Source organism: Euleptes europaea, chromosome 6 (assembly GCF_029931775.1).
Source record: "Euleptes europaea isolate rEulEur1 chromosome 6, rEulEur1.hap1, whole genome shotgun sequence".
NCBI classification, from domain to species: Eukaryota; Metazoa; Chordata; class Lepidosauria; order Squamata; family Sphaerodactylidae; genus Euleptes; species Euleptes europaea.
In genome coordinates this window covers 77,575,902-77,596,601 of record NC_079317.1, presented here as the reverse complement: position 1 = coordinate 77,596,601, position 20,700 = coordinate 77,575,902, and the positions used below count along the sequence as shown (strand labels likewise).

Sequence of the window (20,700 nt, the reverse complement as noted above, 5' to 3'; positions counted from 1 at the left end):
CCGAAGGAGACTTCCTCACTCACGCGGGTGAGCAGTCTCCTTCAGAACAGATCCCCGTGGCCAAGACGATCCCAATTATCAGATTATTTATGACCATGTAGGATTTCCTCTCCCTACCACTGTTGAACTTTGTGTATCTGGAGTGAAAGGAAGGTCTCTGCCTTTTTTCTCTCTCTTCAGCTTGAGGTGCAGCATCGCAGGCAACTGCATGAGATTTCCAAGGCTGGGAAAAAAGCATGCTGCTCCTGTAGATGGTGGTGTAGATGGTGGTTAAGGCCATCACCATCCCACTGTGCATAGCAGGATCTCTTCCCTACAGTATGCCCGCAGGGGCAGTGGTTGCACTCTCTGTTTTCCGTGGCCAGCTTGCTTCCCTGATGCTGGAATGAGAGTGCAGAGGCTGCTGAGAAAGGCGGGGGATATTGGAGAGGATGGGCTTTTTACTTCTATCCCTGGCATGAGGCCTGCAGCTCAGGAGAACTCGCAGCTGACCTGTTCTCCAATCCCAGCAGCAGTGGATATTTCAACCACAAGCTAGCCACAAGTGGGGATGCTAGCCTCCGATGGGACCTGGGGATCCCCTGGAATTACAGCTCATTTCCAGACAACAGAGATCAGCTCCCCTGGAGAGAATGGATGCTTTGGAGGGTCGACTCTGTGGCATTGAACACCACTGAGGTCCCTCTCCTCCATCCCCAAATCCCCGGGAGTTTCCCAACCTGGATCTGGCAACCCTACCCTCCCATCCCTTGCCTGCTGCCAGGAGGGGACTTGGTAACCCTAGCCACAAGTCCTATGGGGAAATAGCCTTGCTTAGTTTTCTGAAACAAAGGGTAGGTGCCATATTGGGCAACAACGCCCAGAAGAGCCACTGGTGGCTCCCAAACGTCTTAGTTCTGGTATGGCAGTTCATCATGGTTTGTTTGTAAAACAGCATATGAAGCAAAAGCCAGGACTGGATCCTGAATAGTGTTTATATAGATGCAAGGATTTCTTCCTATGAAGCATGATGTTGTTGGGGGTTTTTGTTTTTTGCTTTCTCCTCCCCATGGCAGCCTGAAATGTCCTCTGAAATTGGTTCCCGGGGGTCCCTTGGTTTGGGGGCCATTTCAGGCCGCCACAAGATTGGAGGTGAGAAAGTCATGCTTTGTGGCAGAAATCCTTGCATTCTTGGCAAAGCTAATTACTCCCAGGAAAGTATTTTCAGTTCAAAGCCTTCGCCAAAGAAGAAAGTTCTTGTATGGATAATATGTTAGATGAAGCACAAGAACTTCCACAGTACTTCCATGGTACTTCTTCATGAGTCAATGTTAGGATTAAATGAAACAATATTGTACTGTTCTAGAGCTATTGACCCTGATGATTGGAAAGTAACAGAAAAGATAGGACTATTCAGTGAGAGAAATAAGAGCAAACACATAGTGGCTACGTGTTAGGATTGCCAGCTTCTTAGCTTGCCCTTCTATGCCTGTAAAAGTAGTATGGCATGCCATAAAGCATATTTCCCCCTATCACTTTATTTCTATGTCAGCTTCACACATTAAACTTTTGAATTTTCAAGGCACAGGACAAACAAAACTTAACAAATCCTACCATACTTTTACATTTTTAGCAGAAAAAGTGAACGAAGTATTGGAAATACTTCTCCCTATCTAGGTTATTTTATAGTTGTGGCGGAAAATAGCCTTTATTCATCTATTATCACTAATATTTTTCCCCTGCAGGGGGAAAGAAGAGCTTGAAAATTGAAAATAGCAAGTGTGTTTGGGAATGAGCTTTGAGGAAGCGAGGAAATTATATTAAGAATATATAAGCAAAGGGGTGCCCAGGTCTGATGAATCTATCCATCTCTAATGCATATAGGCAGACCTGAACAAGGTATACTAGAGCATTGAAAACAGGAGTTCGTTTTCTGGAGGAAGTGCTCTTGATGGAAATAAGATTGTAGCCATAGAAGGCCACATTGTGACCCCCCCCTCATTTTTTCTTTGTTATTGCAGAAGATGGGAAGGGAGGCACAAAATATAAATCTGCTACTGTAATCACAATTGTACTTGCAATCTAGGCACATATTTTGTCTATGGAAACAGTCTGATGAATTTCTGAACATAATGAGGGGAAAACCCATAAACTGTATGTTGCATTTTATTTACATATTATCCTTGGTCGGGAAAGGGCAGGTTATAAATTGATTGATTGAATGAATGAATAAATGAGAGCCAGTGTGGTGTAGTGGTTAAGAGCGGTGATTTGGAGCAGTGGACTCTGATCTAGAGAACCGGGTTTGATTCCCCGCTCTTCCACATGAGCAGTGGACTCTAATCTGGTGAACTGGTTTGGTTTCCCCACTCCTACACATGAAGCCAGCTGGGTGACCTTGGGCTAGTCACAGCTCTCTTAGAGCTCTCTCAGCCCCACCTACCTCACAGGGTGTCTGTTGTGGGGAGGGGAAGGGAAGATGCTTGTAAGCTGGTTTGATTCTTCCTTAAGTGGTAGAGAAAGTCGGCATATAAAAACCAACTCCTCCACTTCTTCTTCTTCTTCATCATCATCATCATTTAGTTGTGAATTTCCTGCATTGTGCAGGGGGTTGGACTGGAACCTGGTGGTCCCTTCCAACTCTATCATTCTATGATTCTCTATGAATCATCATCATCATCAATAATGACATTTTCCTAAGGAGTTCAGGCCAACATACATGGTTCTCACCTACATTTTAATTTAGCAACCTCCCTGTGAGTATGTTAGGCTGAGAGAGTAAGTGGTCTAAAGGACGACTTGGGGATTTGAACCCAAGTCGTCCTGGTCTAAGCACTTCATCATACTGTCCTGTGTTCTACCGCCCCACTCAGTGAAGTCTGAAATCTAGGAGGCTTCCTCTTCTGTTGTAGAAAGAGCCTGTTAAATTGGAGGCTGGTTCCTCAGGCTGGAGGAAAGCTTCAGACTTCTGAACAGAGTAGTTAGATATATGTTGTCTCAAGATTCACTATTTACCACTAAAGTGTCAATACTTCATTCTCAGCATGTGAGTCAACCTACTTGTTTTTGTGCTTTGCTTTTAAATACATATTCCATGTTTGAGTACCAATTGCAGAGGTAGCAAAAGGGCACAATCACAGATAGAGGCTGGCAACTCCAGTTTGGGAAATTTCTGGTGAGATTTGGGGGTATTGCCCGGGAAGGGAATTTAACAGGGATGTGAATAGATGGCATTAGGAAAGTTTGTATCTTTTGTATCAGGATGCTACATAGATTAACAGTTACTTTGCCATTGCTCTGATGTAAAAAATGTAAAAGTCCACAGATACAGTCTGCTAAGTGACTAATATGATTGTGTAACAAAAGAAGCACAACAAAATCTGAAATATCTGTTTCTCTTTCTAAAAAATGTCATATGTTCGCATGAATGGGCAAATGCACTTATATGCGTTATGTTTGTGGATATATGTCAGCATCTATAATATGAAATAATGGGTGTGATTTATTAATACCATTGGTCTAGTGCAGTGGTCGGCAAACTGCGGCTCCCGAGCCGCATGCGGCTCTTTGGCCCCTTGAGTGCGACTCTGGAAAGCGCTCTCCTCCTCCTCTCCCCCTTTCCCTCCCCTCACAGTGCGGCCGGGTTTTGCACGTGGCGCTAGAGGGCTGGCGGTGCCAAGGCGGGCGGCGGCAGCCAATCAGCGGGTGGGATTTTTCCTGCTGGTTTTGGCTGGCGGAGGAGGCCGAGGCGTTGAGGAGGAGGAAGTGCTGGCATGGCGGGCGGTGAGGAGAACTACTATGGCAAGCATGGTGAGTCCTGGAACCGCCGGGCCGAGCGCAGAAGGGCAGCGCCGGCGGGGACACGCCAGGGCGCACGGCCGCCGGCTGGGCTGGAGGGGGTGCCGTCCAGACCCCTCGGCGGTGCCGCTGGCTAAATTGAGCCAAGCGGCGCAGGAAGTCGGGGCTCGGCGGCGCTGGAGTGGCGCCGAGAGCCCCGGGGGGCAGGGGGGTCCGGCGGCGTCCCGGCCGCGCGCCCAGCCCGGTTCCAAGTTTCAGCGGAGTTCGCGCGGCAGCCCACCGGCTTGGGTAGTGCTCCGGCTGGGTGAGTTTGGCCAGGCAGCTGTAGGCGCCAGCTTCAACCCCCGGCTGTTCCAGTTAAAGGGACCGGGCAAGCAGGTGATGGGAAAGACCTCCCCCTGAGACCCTGGAGGGCCATGGGGAGGGGCCGTGAGCCTCAGCGGCACAGCCTCTGCTTGGCGCGCAGAAGGTCCCAGGTTCAACCCCCCCGGCATCTCCAGTTAAAGGGACCGGGCAGGTAGGTGAGGCGAAATACCATTTATGAATGGGAGGTTTTTCCTTGGATTTGCCACTCAGATGCACATTTTCCCCATCCAGATTCTCAAAACTCTGCATGGGGGGTTATTGGCCATTTATGAATGGGAGGTTTTGCCTTGGATTTGCCACTCAGTTGCACATTTTCCCCATCCAGATTCTCAAAACTCAACAATAAGCCCCCCTGCAGAGTTTTGAGAATGCAGATGGGGAAAATGTGCATCTAGAGAGCAGCGAATCCAAGGCAAAACCTCCCGTGCATGAATGGTTGTTAAAAGGTGTTTTGACTCTCAAAAGAAATCTCAGTCGTTGTATTGTTGATATTTGGCTCTGTTGACTAATGAGTTTGCCGACCCCTGGTCTAGTGTCTGTATGTGGATTCCCATAAAGCTTAATAGTGACCTAATTTTCACATTCTGTCTTCCTACACCCGTGCACTAGCACTTATGCAGACAGCATGTTGGCATTTCAGGGGGAATGGGAAATATGTGTTGCTCTTGTGCCTGCAGTTTTGTGCTCCCCCAAACAGCCTTATAGCCGGTTTGGTTGTGGACCCTTATGTATTCAAATGGTCCCAATTCATAGAAAGGAAAATTAGTTCTCTTGGTATTAATTTAGGGGAGTTGCTAAATTCTGGGGAAGCCTACATTCTTAGATTGATTACAGGGAGAATTTGGGGCATGGAACTGCAGAAAATAAATGCTGGAGCGAATAAGATCTGCTCACCTACCTTTTTTGGCCTTTCCTTCCCTAAAAGAACAATGGCCGAATATTTCTTCAATTTAGTCCATCCCTCCCAGTGCAGAGCCTTCACGTTGGCCAGATTAAATACATTCCGTCTCATTTTTGTATTTGATGTTTTAGCTATCATGCCAATAAATAAGGTTATGAATGAATGAAAAATACATTCCCATCAGCCATAGTTTCGGGTAGATACAGGGGTATTCCTCGGAACAAAAGACTATGCAGCGGTCAGGAGCATATTCTCTTATATTGTCCCCTGTATTATAAACAACTAATCAACCCTCACCTTATGTCCGTAAAAGATTTAGCACATGATGGCATCAATTTTTTATTAGCGGATAGGATACCCGCTGTCTCCAAACATGTGGCAGAGTTTCTGGCAATTATTATCAAAAATAAAAATAAAGGGTAAGGGGGAAAAACCAGCTGTGGCAATCTACAGACACTGGGAAACAATACATAAAAGGGTGCTGGTGTAAGCTAGGCTGTGTGATAGGTCCATTGTTGTATGGAAGAATGTATTATTACAGCATTTAAAACTGAAGAGTTATATGTGAGACCCTTTTGAGTGAGTATGGAGTTTTATGTATTTCTGTTAACTACTATTACTATTTTTATGCCAATAAAGGTGACTGAAACTGAACCAAATGTGTTGCACTCTGACCCGTCCAATCTCCATTTAGCCTTCCTCCCCAACTTGGTACACAGTATTTTTGCTTGAGCATGAGTAACTTGCATTGGAAAGATATGAAAGGTTGCATGGGGATATGTGAGAGGTGCACACATCTCCCATTCCTCTTAAGATTCTATCATGGTGCCTATGTACATAGGAGGGGGAAAGGGGACTGTTGAGCTTTGTAGGAATCATCAGCTCTCAGGCAGCATACCTGTAGTGTGACAAGACTGTGCCAAATATGTTGAACATTAGTAGCATGTTTCATTTTAATGAGATTTCTTATGTTTGCTTTAGGGTCGACCCTATTCCATACGACACCCCGAAACCAGCAGGACACACACGATTTGTCTGCATCTCAGACACACACTCCAGAACAGATGGGATCCAGATGCCTTATGGGGACATCTTGCTTCACACAGGCGATTTCACTGAGTTGGGGCTGCCCTCTGAGGTTAAGAAGTTTAATGACTGGTTAGGTAAGGAATTACTGCATTTTGGTGGCCTCGGTTAACCTTTTGCTGTTCAAGTTTCACAGCCTTCTGATTGTGTTAGAGATATGAAGACCATTCATCCCATGACCTAGTCCTTTTGTTGCATTATCTGTGTAGTCAAAATATGATTCTGTTAATTAGGGAGGGATTAGATATTTGATTTTATACATACAGTTGATGGTGCTGACAAAAGGTTGAATTACACTGTGGCAGCTCCCAGCCCCTCTGCAGTGAACATCCTGGATGGTACCATGTGCAAAAGTAATATCAACAGTATGCACTGTACAGTGTATCTTTAAAAGGGACTCAATGCAGCAGAATTAAGTGAGCCACTTAATTTGGAGGAATGCTGCTTAGATTTTAGGAAGGCTTCAGTCCTGAGCCAAAAGGAAAAGTGGGGTATGACAATAAATAAATAAATTTTATTTATGGAGTTGCTGGATATTGGTAGGATCCATACGAATTTCTCTTATGCTTTGTATGGTCTCTAAGGAACACAACACCTGTTGGCATACTGACTTTTGCTAAGCTTATCTTAACAGCCTACTAATCTTAGAGAGTCCTTACTAAGTTGACATAACAGTTCAATATGTGAATTGAACAACAATAGCAGTTGTGTTAAATCCAGCAAACTGGACATTCATGTTATCAGACATTGCTTTTGAGAACTTTTGAGACCATCTGTATGTGCCTAGAAATGCACCGTAAAATGGCCAGATGACCCTAAAGAGTGAGCTGGTTTTCTTAAAAGTTTGGCTTGTTTAAATGAAGCTACATCATTATATAAAAAGTCTTTTAAAGCATGGCTGTGACATTGCACTATTATATCTGGTGTCAACTGACGGGGTCTGTAAAAGACCCTAATAGGATCATTAAATCCCACTGGATTTTCTTGGAAGGCCCTGGGGAGATGAGAGAAGTGACATTTTGGTACATAAAAGTTTTAAAAAAAATGAAATACCTGATCTTTCACATTTTGGCCTTTCTTTACCTTTTCCTCTGTCGGTCTCCTACTGTCCATACTCTGTCTTCTCCACTCTTGTTCGATTGCTTATAGTCTTTGTCTCCTTTTGGATATTGTTTTTCTCTTACTTGTGCACATTAGGCCCATTTACTGGCTTCGAGAGGAGATAGTCTGTCATATTTGAAAAGAGTACAGAATTATATAATTAAAAATAATAATTCATGCTTAGTTTGCATTACGTTTTGTAGTGGTGTGCAAATCTCCATGTCATCTTAAAAACAGTAGAAAAGAGCAAGATTCCAATAGCACCTTAAAGGCTAACAAAATTTCTGGCAGAGTGTGAGCTTTCGTGAGTCACAGCTCACTTCTTCAGATACAGCTAGCTAGAAGTAAGCTATGATTCAGGAAAGCTCATACCCAGCCAGAGATTTTGTTAGTCTTTAAGGTGCTACTTAAATCTTGCTCTTTTCTACTGCTACAGACAGAATAATATGGTTACTCATCATGATCCACCTCAAAAACAATTAATTTTTGGGGGGAGGGACGGTTGTTTTGAATGCTTAAAAAACCTCAAAACTTCAAGCATTCGATAGGAAGGCTCAAAAATCCCTGATGTGTTTTTTGTTCAGTTCTCCCTGACAGCTGGTCCCATCCCCCTTACCAAGGGAAAAAAAGCCCTAATTTTGAGAAAGGTGTGAAAGAGGCCAGTGATGAGAAGGCTTGCTGTACTTAAATCCCTACTGCCTGATTTCTCAAAGTGGCAGTCTAAGCAGGAATGCGATCATGGGATTTATGACTTCTCTGACTCTTGGGCTGAACTGGTAGGGAGACAATATTATAAACTAGTAAGGAGGCAAAGAACCTTCAAATCCCATGATCCCAGCAGGACATGATGCTGCCAAACGCACTGCGAGCATCATTTCCATACGACAGTCATTATGGGATTTGTAAGTAGCAAGCCATCACCACCGTCTGCCCCCTCAAAGGTAAGGGCCATTTTGGTCGGAAGTGGAGCAGTGGGGCAACTGGTGACAAAGACTTGCTAGACCCAGATTCAAAGTCTTTGGGTTGTTTTTGAATTATGAATCTGCAGCATTAATTTTTTTTAGCCTTTTGTTGCCTTATAAAAGCGTTCTTTTCCCTAGTTCTCATTTAGGAGAGTTATCTAAATTAAGTCTGGGTGGGACTGGGAAGTCCCGTGACTGCCAAATATGGTGTCTCCTCCCAGTTATTCCTCCCCAAACTCACAGATTCAAAAATGCTTAAATCCTCCCATCATCTCTAAGAACCACACAACAGGGACATAGTCAAGTCATTGACAGGAGAGCCATGTACTATTTTTGTAGCGCTCTCTGGCGTGTACAATGCTGAAGACTGCCAATATATTTTTTTTTATCCCTTTCACGGGAAGCCGAGATACAAAAACCATCTTTTTCCTTTTCATTGTGTCATACAGTCTATTCATAGTTGGTTCTTTGTGACGTATGCATTGGATCAAATCCTTGGTGTTTGAAATGCCTCCTTAGGAGTTTTTGCTGAGCAAAGGTTTTAAGAGCTGCTTTTCAACATAGCTAATAAAAGGTTTTTTTTTCTGCTCTTCCCTGTACTTAGTATCTTTTGCCACTTCTGTATCCTATTAAAGTTCCGCATCCTGTCTTCTAACCTCTGTTGTTCAGTAGCCCATCAGTTAACGTTTATTTTACCTTAAGTTTTTTCCCCCTTCTCCTTGACTGATAAATTTTCATTATTGGTTTTGCATGAAAGTCGTCTGGGCTTGTACACTGCATGACCTTTGTGGTCACTTAGTGATTACACACGCCTGCTGAGGTAATTTATTCACTTTGTTTTGGTGTGAACATGTCCCGGGGGTCTTGTAACTGCTGTAATCACTTGACCTTAGTGACTGTTAAATGCCTTAAACACAGTTATTTTAAATTTATAATTGTTTTCATTAAAAATCCCTTATAGTAACTTAACTGACCTTGGAGTAAACACAGCATTATGAGTTTGAAGAAAGGATTAAAATTATCATGCCATAACCAGTGTCTTTTTCTCCACATATATTCTTTGTGTTATTATATCATAATGTACTTTTTAATCCTTTGCAATCAATTGCATATAGAACAGGAGCTACCTTAATGATGTAATTATTGCAGAGTGACATAGGATAATTTTTCTCTTCCTATGCTGTATGCTAGGAAAAGTGGAGAAACCTATGAGTGCAAAGAAAATGTACAATTTGGGTTACTTAGCCAGTAGATTTAGAGGTGTCTTGAAAGTGTAAATGTATTGCAATAGACAGGTCCCATCGTACTGATCTGAGTAATCTTAGAAGGTTGCCTATGGTACTTGGTTATATATGGTTATTACTAATTTTTATGTAACCAGATCCTGAAGCTATGTTCTCAAATAGACTACTGAGGTGGAAGAGGATTAGTACTTTTACTTTTATTTAAAGGGATGATTCTTTAATCTTGTTGTATTGCAGATATCTGTTCTGGTTTCTCTTTGTGTGTGTGTAAAGTGCCGTCAAATCGCAGCCAACTTATGGCGACCCCTTTTTGGGGTTTTCAGGGCAAGACACTAACAGAGGTGGTTTGCCAGTGCCTTCCTCTGCACAGCAACCCTGGTATTCCTTGTTGGTCTCCCATCCAAATACTAACCAGGGCTGACCCTGCTTAGCTTCTGAGATCTGACGAGATCAGGCTAGCCTGGGCCATCCAGGTCAGGGCGGTTTCCCTTTACGGTTCATTAAATTTCTGTGGGGCTGGCCAAAGACATTCTGTTGCATTGCACAGTCATAAGAGTTGCATGTTGGCGTTCTCTGCTGTATCACAGTGGATCATGGAATGCACCTCTTGGATTGCAGGCAGCATGACGCTTCTAAAATGTCCATGACCCTAGCAGCTGTTTGGGCAGTTTTTGTGGTTGCCACGTGAGATGCCTCTTGAAAGAGTTCTGAATTAAAACTCAGTTGCTTGTGATGCAGTGGTGATGTTTCGTCCAACCCAAATGGTGAATGTGTAAGATGAAGAAAAAGTGAAATCTTGCTAAATAGTGTTGTGCTAGGTGTGCACATGCTGGGTTGGAGCCAGTGATCCATCAGTACAAGGGACTGACAGGCACAGATCTTCTTTACCTTTTTCTTTTCAGTGCAGCAGGCCTTCTAATACTGAAAAAGTTGATTTGTGGGGTTGTGGGATTAATGAGGACGAATAGCTGTGGGGAGTGCAATGAGGAGGGGACTAAATCACCCTTTCTACTTCTAGTGTCAGTGGAAAAGGGGAGGGGCTGTGGCTCAGTGGCAGAGCATCTGCTTGGCATGTAGAAGGTTCCAGGTTCAATCCCCGGCATCTCCAGCTAAAGGGACTAGGCAGGTAGGTGATGTGAAAGATCCCTGCCTGAGACCCTGGAGAGCCGCTGCCGGTTTGACTAAGGGTCTGATTCAGTATAAGGCAGCTGCATGTGTTCATGTGTTCAACTCTGCTGACAGAAGAGGAAGGCAATTTCATCCCCTTTCCTAGCACAGCTCATGATCCACATGGTTTTCTCAGGTCAGAAAGGACAGCTGGAGGAGACAAACATGGAAAATACCCACAGATAGCTGGAAACAACTTGATGTGCATTGCTCAGATTTCTCAGCAAGAAACGTTTCCATGGCAGACACTTACATTGTTGACAGATCAGGGTGTTTTTCATTTTAAATTTCTAACTTGCCTCTTCAGTGGTGCAAGTGGTCACAGCTGAATCTTCAAAGTACTGTCAGATTTTTTTAACATTGTTTTTATTTTAAAATGACAATCCAGGTTTTACTTATCATGGATGGCAAATCTGGGTATCTTCTCTGTGCTTCCTTCTGATGAAGTTGTGCATTTATACATTTTTTGCTTCAATTTTCTTTTTGTATGGATCGTATTATTTATTTTATTCCCTCCTCTTATTCCGTCAGTCATTACTTCTGATTCGTTCCCATTTACCAGGCTTTCCCAAGATTCTGGGAGGTTGTTTGGCTTTTAAATTTTTTGCAGAGGCAAAATGGTGGCAGTTCCTTCGTTGCCCTATTGATCTGTGATTGGTTCACATTGTGATCGCTTCAGACTGTAAGGGGAAGATCAGAAGTTTGTGTGTTTCAGGTTCAATATGAAAACCTTGTATTTCATGGATCTGGTAAATTCACAGTGTTTGGGTTAAAAACTCGATCTAGAAGTAACCTAATGATTCATAAAATGTATTCATGAGTAATTCAGTGTCAAGGACAATAACTGTGTGCTGGGACAATAAGAGAAAAGTGCCTGATTATAACTTTTCAGTAAGTTTTACAAGCAGATTCTATGACCCATTGCAAATTCTTGACGTGGAAGCAGGCAGATTAGTAGTTATCCAGGACACACCACCAGAACTCCTTGCTTTATAGAAAACAGTGTTGTTTAATTTACAGTGCACAGATAAAAGACAAACCATCACATACACTTCTCTCCACTAAACTTCTCAACACAGAGTTACAGTTACATAGGCTTATATACAGAACTCCAGCTGAAACCAATAAGGCCACCTGTAGACCTGGCCACAGTATTACATCATCCTTACTGCTTTAAACCTGTTAGTTGCAGTTCACCCTAGAACCTGCAAGGCTATTGCTGCCTCTTGCATCATCCTAGATGCCTCTGATCTGACAGCTACCTTACTGCTTTAAACCGGTTAGTTGCAGTTCACCCTAGAACCTGCAAGGCTATTGCTGCCTCTTGCATCATCCTAGATGCCTCTGATCTGACAGCTGCCTGTCAGCTGTCTCTGTCAGATTATTATGGGCAACTTGTTACTCTGACAATTCTTGCCTATTTATGCTAACTAAATAAAATCAGACTTATGAAAAATACAAACATTCTGTATAGCATACATGATTGACATTAAATTCCACGACAGCAGTCTGCATATATATTTTTTACTTCGTTTTTTTGGGATTTTAATGATAGAAAGAGGATCTGATTAAGGTTGTATTTAGCATTTCTCTGGACCTGCTGCATTTTGTTTTTATTTTGAGATATTAATGTAGTTAATGCTCCTCTCAAAATACACATTTGTATATGACACCTTGTAGATCATAGTTATATTTGTCTTTGGGATAGGGTTGCCAACCTCCAGGTGGTGGCTGGGGATCTCCTGCTATTGCAACTGCTCTCCAGGTGACAGAGATCAGTTCGCCTGTAGAAAATGGCTGCTTTGGAGTGTGTATGGCATTATACCCCACTGAAGTCTCTCCTCTCCCCACACCGACCCTCCTTAGGCTCCACTCCCAAAATCTCCAGGTATTTCCCAACCTATTTTGTCTTGTACATAAACACTATACAGATATATATGCTTGACTTTGAACAGTACAAAGATGTATGTTTCTGGACCCCAGAATGGTGAATAAGGGGCATACATGATGACCTTTGGAGTTGCCAAATCTAGAAGGAAAATATTAAAAATTGAAATATCCTTCAAAATTAGCAGCTTTTAGCAATTTTATATATTTGTGTTTTTTTTTTAAGGTCCACATTTGCAAAAATAGAGAAGAAGATTCATGCAGGCTTCTCTCAATTAATTTAAAACTAAGGGCAGTTTGGAAATATCTTGCAATAAAATAATCACAACAGGAAACAAATCTATTTTTAATAGGTTGATATATTCTCTCACTTCAGTGGTTACCATCTGCCACTTATTTTAAACTCTGTTGTTTCATCTATTTTATGAAGAATGAAGAATTTCTGTAAAGAGCCATGTTGCTGCACACAACTCATTGTTGTTGCCACAGATTTTGTATTTTCAATATCTGTGATTAAAAGAAACTGCTGATTAAGTTTGAATGTCCTGGATTGAGTTGTAGTAGTTAATGTTACTACCTCTTTAGGGACAAACTTCTCTTTCCAGGATTCCAGTTTCTCTCACAAGATGGTGGACATCCCACTTCCCGCAGTAGCTCTTTTGACAGTGTCTACGGAGCATTAAATTGAAACAGAGGTTGGAAAAATGTGTTCACAGTAGCTATTTTTGAACTCTATATCTACCTCCCTTAGGAAGTCTGCTGAAATTTAAGTCTGAGCATTTATGAGAAAGGTTGTAGATATTGGAATAATTTCGTTCTGCATATTTTGGAAATTTTACATTTTAATGTGTTTACATAATTATTTGTTGGTTATCAGTGCACACCCAAAGATATGGTTGGGTAAATAAAGTGTTCCATTTCATATGCATATGAGTTTTCTTATTGTTTCTAAATAATAGCAGGTTTTCTGTGGTTCCATTAGATTAGTGGAATGGTTGCTTGCACCAAAAAATTGGCTGGATTGGGGAAATTAGCATTATTTGTATTGTCATGTGGTTGCTTTTGTACAAAACTAATGACTGTACCTCAGATTCTCTTCTGTCCAGATCTTTCCAAAATTGTCTTCTGATTGCATATTTTAAATGGCATATAAGAAAGAAAGCCCATTGGGAAATATATCGCAATTTAAGGATGGGACTTTCTTATCACATGAATGTTTTAAAACTATTTGCTGCAGTTGGTTGTTTAATAGTAGTATAGACTGGTTTCAAGAAATTAATTTGCCAAAGATATATAATGAAAGCATTTTAAAATGAAAACTTGCAAAATTAGACAGTTGTAGAAAACAATAATGAAAAAACCTACACGAGATTACTCTGAAGTGCTCACAATTCCCTGAACATTTTCTGTTAGGTTTTTAACCAGTAATGAAGAATATATTGTCAATATACACACCAACCTTATATACAAGAAAAACGGAAGGTAGAATCCTTTGCATTTTTCTGTGCAGAACAATACTTTTAGTGCTGCAGGGGTACAGTCAGAAACAGGAGTGTTGGAGCTGGTGTAGAAGGCACTGGAGATTTTAGCGTAATGTGTAGTGTTCAAAGAAATTTTATCTCATCATAAAGATTAGCAGGCTGTGTAATTCAATTTAAAATTGGTTGGCAGTGCCCCATCTATTATAGAGCCCTTTTTATTTTATGTTGTATACGGCTGTAAGGCCTAGACTAGGTGACAGAGAGTATTTAGGACTCTGTCGTTGGCTCTATTTATCTTCCTGTGGCTTAGCCATAATTGTTGGTGAATGTGAACATTATGTTAGAGCGCGTTAAGAAAATGCTTGCTCAACTGAATGTCTCATGAGTTTGCTCTTTGTGGTAGAAAATGAATTTTCTCTGGTCAAGCAACCACTGAGTGAAGGTCTGCTAAAACCATTTCCTACTAAGAGGGCTTGAGCCTCAAAAGTCTACCGTTAGCATTTATTCACAGTGTCAGAGGAATTATTGTGTCACTGAAAACCAGTATGCAGCAACTTATGTTAATGCAAGGGTGACAGACCCTCACCTTATTGTAATTACCTCTAGTAGGGGGTTAATCAAGGTTTCTAGAATTAGTGTCTTTATTTTCTTTATTACAAGAAAAATAGGCAGCTTTCTGAACCATGCTTCCTACTGGCTATTAATGTTCTGTTTGACTTGCTAATTAATCCTCTGGTTCTGCTGGGCCACTAGCCAGCATCTTCTAAACCCTGATATTTTTGCTTCTGTTTATTATACCGAAAATGCCTGACTTTTTCCTGAATGTTATGGAAAAGCAAGGGATACAGATGCATCTTGCTGGGAAATTGTTGCAGGTTGTTGAAATATTTTATTATGAACAAATTTTGCAAAGCAATATGCTGTGCAGAATAACTAGAGGAAATGGTTTCCAAACTTAATGTTGCACACTCACAAGTTGATTCCAGTGATGTACTTTCCTGTGTGATACTTAGGAACTCAGTTAGTGGCTGGCAGTTTGTATGATTTAAAAGAATTACAACTAACATCCAGACTATGGAGATCAGTTCCCCTAGAGAAAATAGCTGCTTTGGAGGGTGGACTCGAACATTATACCCTGCTGAGATCCCTCCCCAATCCTTGCCCTTCCCAGGCTCTACCCCCAAATCTCTGGGAATTTCCCAACCCAGAGTTGGCAGCCATGGCCCCAACAGTGAAACCAAGCTTTCAGTTTTGGTTTTCTTTACTTGAAACTTGCTGAAATAAATGCATAGTTGTCATTGAAACACCATGATCATGTTTCAAATTCAGATTTTAGTATTAGTCACAAGAAACAAATACTTGAATTGCATTCCTGAATTTGATGAATCTTGTACATTTTGGCTGTCAAAATGTTCTTATGGGGCTGGAGTGGGACTAAAGAACTGATGCATTACAGGAGCACAAAAGGCTAATAACTATGGTTGCCAACTCCGGATTGGGAAATACCTGGAGATTTTTGGGGCGGAGCCTGAGGAGGGTGGGGTTTGGGGAGGAGAGGGCCTTCAATGCCATAGAGGCCAATTACCAAAGCAATCATTTTCTCAGTTGAACCGATCTCTATCAGCTGGAGATCAGTTGTAATAGCAGGAGACTACTGTGTGAACAGACTGCTGGACTTGATGGGCCTTGGTCTGATCCAGCAGGGCTTTTCTTATGTTCTCATGTTCTTATGAGATCTCCAGCTAGTACCTGGAGATTGGCAACTCTACCAATAATGTATGCATTAAATTGAGCCTAGTTTATTGCATGAGTTGGAGGAGAAGTTATAGAGAGAAGTAGAGTGAACTGAAGGAGTGGGAGTGGAACCTGAAGTGGGCTGGTGGAAGATGGCAGAGTGTTAATGGGAAAACAAATGAATGATGGAGACACATATGTGCTTTCCTGAGGTTCTTGGAGAAAGGGCAGGATAAAATGTGATAGCCAGAAACTTTAGTACATTTTACTGCAAATAATCTTACTAATGCAGTATGAAAAGTTGTTATCTGAAGTAACCTTGGATAGAAAATGTTACCACAAGATTTTATCTTTTATCTCAAGATTAAAAAGTGAATGTGAGTTAGGGCACAGAGGAGACAGGCTGAAACCAGGGAATTAAATTTCTTGGTTGTTAACTATGTTTGAAAAAATATTTTTTCTGTCAATCAAATTGTGTATATGACAGGTCTAGTAGTCTTTATTTTAGAGGACATATTCAAAATACTTTTCCCTGTAGATGGGTTTAGAGTAAGTTTGCTGAAATTTTTAGTATGGCTTCTTTACCCGACGAACAGATTCCAGCTAAGTAATTTTGAAAGCTTTTGCAGAGATCTTCTGCTTTGCCAGTAAATCATTATTTTCTTTCTTTTTTTATGCTTATGAGTAAGGAACAGAAATAAAGCATATAGAACATATAGTAACAGGAATGCATGGTTTGGGGAGCCCTTACTGTGACAAATGGCTTCTTTATCTAGGTATGTTAAAATGATTTCCAGAATCTGCTTGACCAACTGGCTAGAGAAGACACGCGTACAGTTATAATGGAAGAAACTGAGCCATTAATAAACAAGTGCTTCCATAAGGCCAGCTGTAAAAACAGAGATGGCAGCCTTTGAGGTGAAGACAGCAAACACTTTTCTGGTGTTGAATATACTTAAGATGCAAATTGTTTCTGATCTTAAGTAACCAATGAGGATTATGTTAAATTTCACTGTTAATTACTATCTCTGGTGAAGAGTTCTTCTCTTTTCATGCCATGGTCCTAAAGATACGTAAGTAATACCTTATAGCTGAAGAGTGTCTGCTTTAGCAGACTCCCAACAGCCAAAGCTTTAAGAAAGATGAGTGGTAGGAAAACAAAGCAATACACCGCTAATGATGTAATAAAACACTTGCAAAAGTATTAATTTTGCAAGTAATTTGAGTTCACAGAGGAGCCTAATACAGCATGACTTAGCAATGTTTGTTTGTGCAAAAATGTTGAAATGTAGGAGGTAAAAGAAATACTTCCATGTTGGAGAAAAGTTACAGCTGTCTAATTTATGTGGTTCAGGCTGCTGTTAGAAGCTCAGAGCAGAGCTGAGAAAAAGTTGGCAAAACTGTGGAGCAATTTGGTCATCCTATTGTAAAGAAAGTTTAAGCTGTAATTATAACTACTATTCACCCATGGAAAGAAATTGCTGGCAAAGGCAAAATTAGAATAGTACAAGAATATAGGAATTCGGTATTTTCTTTAAACCCCATAAATTTCAGCAGCTCTTGATTACAGTGAACATCAGTGAATAATGTTATTTGTCCTAAGAAAGAGAACTGGTTATAGTCTTTTTTCACTATTGGTTGTCCATATGCTTCCTAAGCAGTAAAGTCAATGTAACACAAGTTTTATACACCTTGTGTGTAATGCTCAGATGACTGGTGGGGACCATGACTTTAATGGCAGTAGATAATAGTGGTTTTATATCATCCAGTGGTTGGTTTTATATGAACGTGTCCAGCAGTGACACGTTCATCCATTATTATGCCTTGGACTTACAATCCAGAAGAGAAGCGGAGGTCGGTCAAGCCGTTCTTCACTCGTTGTTCCAGTAAAGTCACCACCCACCTCTTGTAAGGTACATGCTTGCTATAATCCCAATGTGGGGCTGGACGAAAACGAGGATGAAAACTCAGTTGCACTTACCTGTAACTGTTGTTCATTGAGGTCTTTGTGCAGACACACATTCCCTTCCTCCTGCCCCGCGGTTGGCTCCTTACCTTAGTTTTATTGGTTTGGCCCAGCTGCGGTGGTTAGGAACTGAGGGAAAGGGGAGGCGCCACCCTGGAGCACGGGACATTTGGGCAGGAAAGCGTCTGCCGGCTCTGGGGGAGAGCGCCGCCTTATGGATAGTAGCTAGAAGTCTTTCCAGTGGCAGGCCTGTGCACAGGCGCAGTCCTAATGTGTGTCTGCATGAAGACCTCAATGAACATTTATAGGTAAGTGCAACTGAGTTTTATCACTGGTTTGCTGTGTTGGGTGTGTAAAGGGTTTAAGAGGAGGAAGGCATTAGTCTGCTCCTCTTAACCACTACACCGGCTCTCACTTTTAATGTAATCCTCCTCAAAATTCTGCTAGCCCACCCATTGACTTCTTCTTATGAACAATTTGTTGGGGGGGGGGGTTCTTACAAGTTACATAAAGTTGACCTGTTAAACAAATGTCTTTGAATTTGTATTGATTAGATAATTGCAATGTGGTTATTCCAGTTTTCAGACTGTTGCAAAGAAATAAGGGATTAAAAAGAAGTCTTTTAAAGTTAGTTTACCAAATTGGGAACATTCCGATTAGAAAAGAAATGGCAGTATTGCACATATACTCAGACCATTTACAAGCCATAAAGATCTAAATCCTATGAAAAAATTATATAGTTTGTAGCTATGGGTCAAATACAGCTTTTGTTTCCATCTGTCAGTCTCTTTCTCTCTCTGAATATATTGGATTTTTTTGTAGAATATATTGGAAACTACTGGGCATATACACTGTACATATTTGATTATACACTTTAAAATTCCACTGAATGCAAAAGGAAACAGAAGTGCTTGGCTATGTAATCTGTTTTTGGATTGATCCATTCCAAAAATTCTCACTATTTTCAAAGCACATTTTGGCTAAGATCTGCAGAGTCAGATTTATATCATGTTTTTCTTTCTAAACTATACTGTTTTGAAATTCTTAATAGTAGTATTCACTGGTCTTTGAAGAAAAAAGTATTTATAAATGAAAATCCCAGGACCACATCCCCTCCAGTACCAACATGAAGTTGATAATTAACTTAATTACAGATTGAGTAATTGTTTCACAAGATGACCTTCTTTTCTCCTTATACAGATTTTCTATTTCCCCTTTTTATTAAGAAAAAGAAACCCTTTAATTTCAATTGTAAATTGCAGAAACAAAGGAAAATTAGAAGGAAATGTTAGAAGTACTTCCAGGGCTGTGTGCATTAGGTACTTTTTATTGGTTCAGGCACACTGAAGTTTCAAAGTGCAAATGATTAAAATTGACTGTGTCTTTGTGCAAGGTAATATCCTCTTCTAAAGAATTTGCTCAAAATCTGAAGATTGGGTTATATAGTGAATGAAGATTCTACAAAGAAATGGATTTGTGTATTGATGCCTTTAGAAATATTATCTGATGGCAATAAAATGTCCTCTGAAATTCCCTCCTGAGTGGGGAAAATGGAGTTTGTTTGCAGTAATTGCATTTCCAAGCGTTTACTCTCTCACTTTCCAATATGAGTTAAGCCAATTGAAACCTGTGATTTGGTTTTGCTTAGCAACTCAGGTACCATGTAAATTGATCTATGATGCATTTCTAGAAAATGCTTTGAAAGTTTTGAAATTGAGATGGGTTTTTCTTATTAGATTTATATAGTATGAGGAGTCATTTCTATATTTTAGCCTAATGTAATATCAACCAAAAATGTTCTTTTTCAATTTGGGTTGAATCAAATTCAAGATACCCATTTCTGTTTAAGCCCTTTGGCAGTATGAACAGTAAGATTATTTCCCTTGTATTGAGTCTCTGGGATTCAGTACTGGAACCTTTTAAAAACAGACTGAGAAGAAACTTGAGGTGGAATTTGTGGGTCCTGGTATTTTCTTTCTCCCAAATACCAATGTTGTACATAGATACATTGAAATATTATGTAGAATTTTAAAAGATGCTTGAACCTCCGTCGTGAGCCACATGCGTGCTGTGATGTACACACACAGGTCCTATATATATGCAAGTGTTGTGGGCAGGAAAGCTTTGTGTATAAAATATTCTGTAATACTGTGGAGTGAGAGACCATTATATTAAAACTACTTGCTAAAGTGGAAACTAGCAGCACTGTTTCAATAACATCAGGGCTTTGTTCTGTGTAGGTAGCCAATTATTGTTGTGTAAATATAGAATAACTGTAAATTGGCCCTAGGATGTCTCTTAGTTTTACTCCCATACTAAATTTGTGCGCCATCTGATGAACCCAAAGATTGTGACAAGATAATTATGTTGTAGTTTTTATTCTTGCTAGAGATTCAGATTTCAGATTTTCAGTTTATTGAGATCTTAATTATTGTATCAAAAAGTAGAGATTATTGTTAAAAATCGTATGCAGAAAGAATAGTGGCACCACAATGCATAACCAGCATCATGTCATCAAACTAACAGACTATATTATTATCAGCGAGTCTTTGGTGTTTAATTGCAGCATTTGCTAAGTGGCATTCTGGCAATTAGATACCTGTATACAACTTAATCTGGATGAGTCAGAGTCTAACTGTGCAATCCTGGTGGGGGGAAGCTCCATAGCAGCTGCTGTGACCCCACACCAGTGTCCATGCCACTTTACCACGGCGCAAAGTGGCATGGATACCAGCCTGGGGGCAAACGTGCTGGTGCCAGGGAGCCATGCAACTGTGCTGGCTGCTGTCGCTGCCATGCCAGCAGGGAATTTCTAGAAGGGAAAGTCTGCGCTGGCATGCAGGGTCTTCCTGGGTTATTCCCAGGGGTGGAACTGACATTAGTCAGCTTCCAGACCCATTTCGGCTTGTTAACCCCCCTTCTCACTGTGTCATTGTTATGCCAGCAAAATAATGGGCGTAGCCTTGCTAAACACATTTTGGGGGGAATTTTCTTTTTTTTAATTTACTTCTTTTGCGACTGGGAAGCC

The 20,700-nt window shown here is 41.0% G+C and overlaps 1 protein-coding gene across 2 annotated transcripts in view; it reads left to right on the top strand.

Annotated features, from left to right (window-relative positions):
* Positions 1 to 20,700, top strand: part of MPPED2 (metallophosphoesterase domain containing 2) — a 162,948-nt gene that overhangs the window by 55,359 nt on the left and 86,889 nt on the right. Inside the window, exon 2 of one of the 2 annotated variants that reach the window (XM_056851102.1) lies at positions 6,026 to 6,207. In XM_056851102.1, coding sequence (XP_056707080.1) covers positions 6,026 to 6,207 — 182 coding nt within the window. Of the gene's footprint in view, positions 1 to 6,025; positions 6,208 to 20,700 lie in introns of those variants that run through there. The other variant, XM_056851103.1, reaches the window with a different exon arrangement.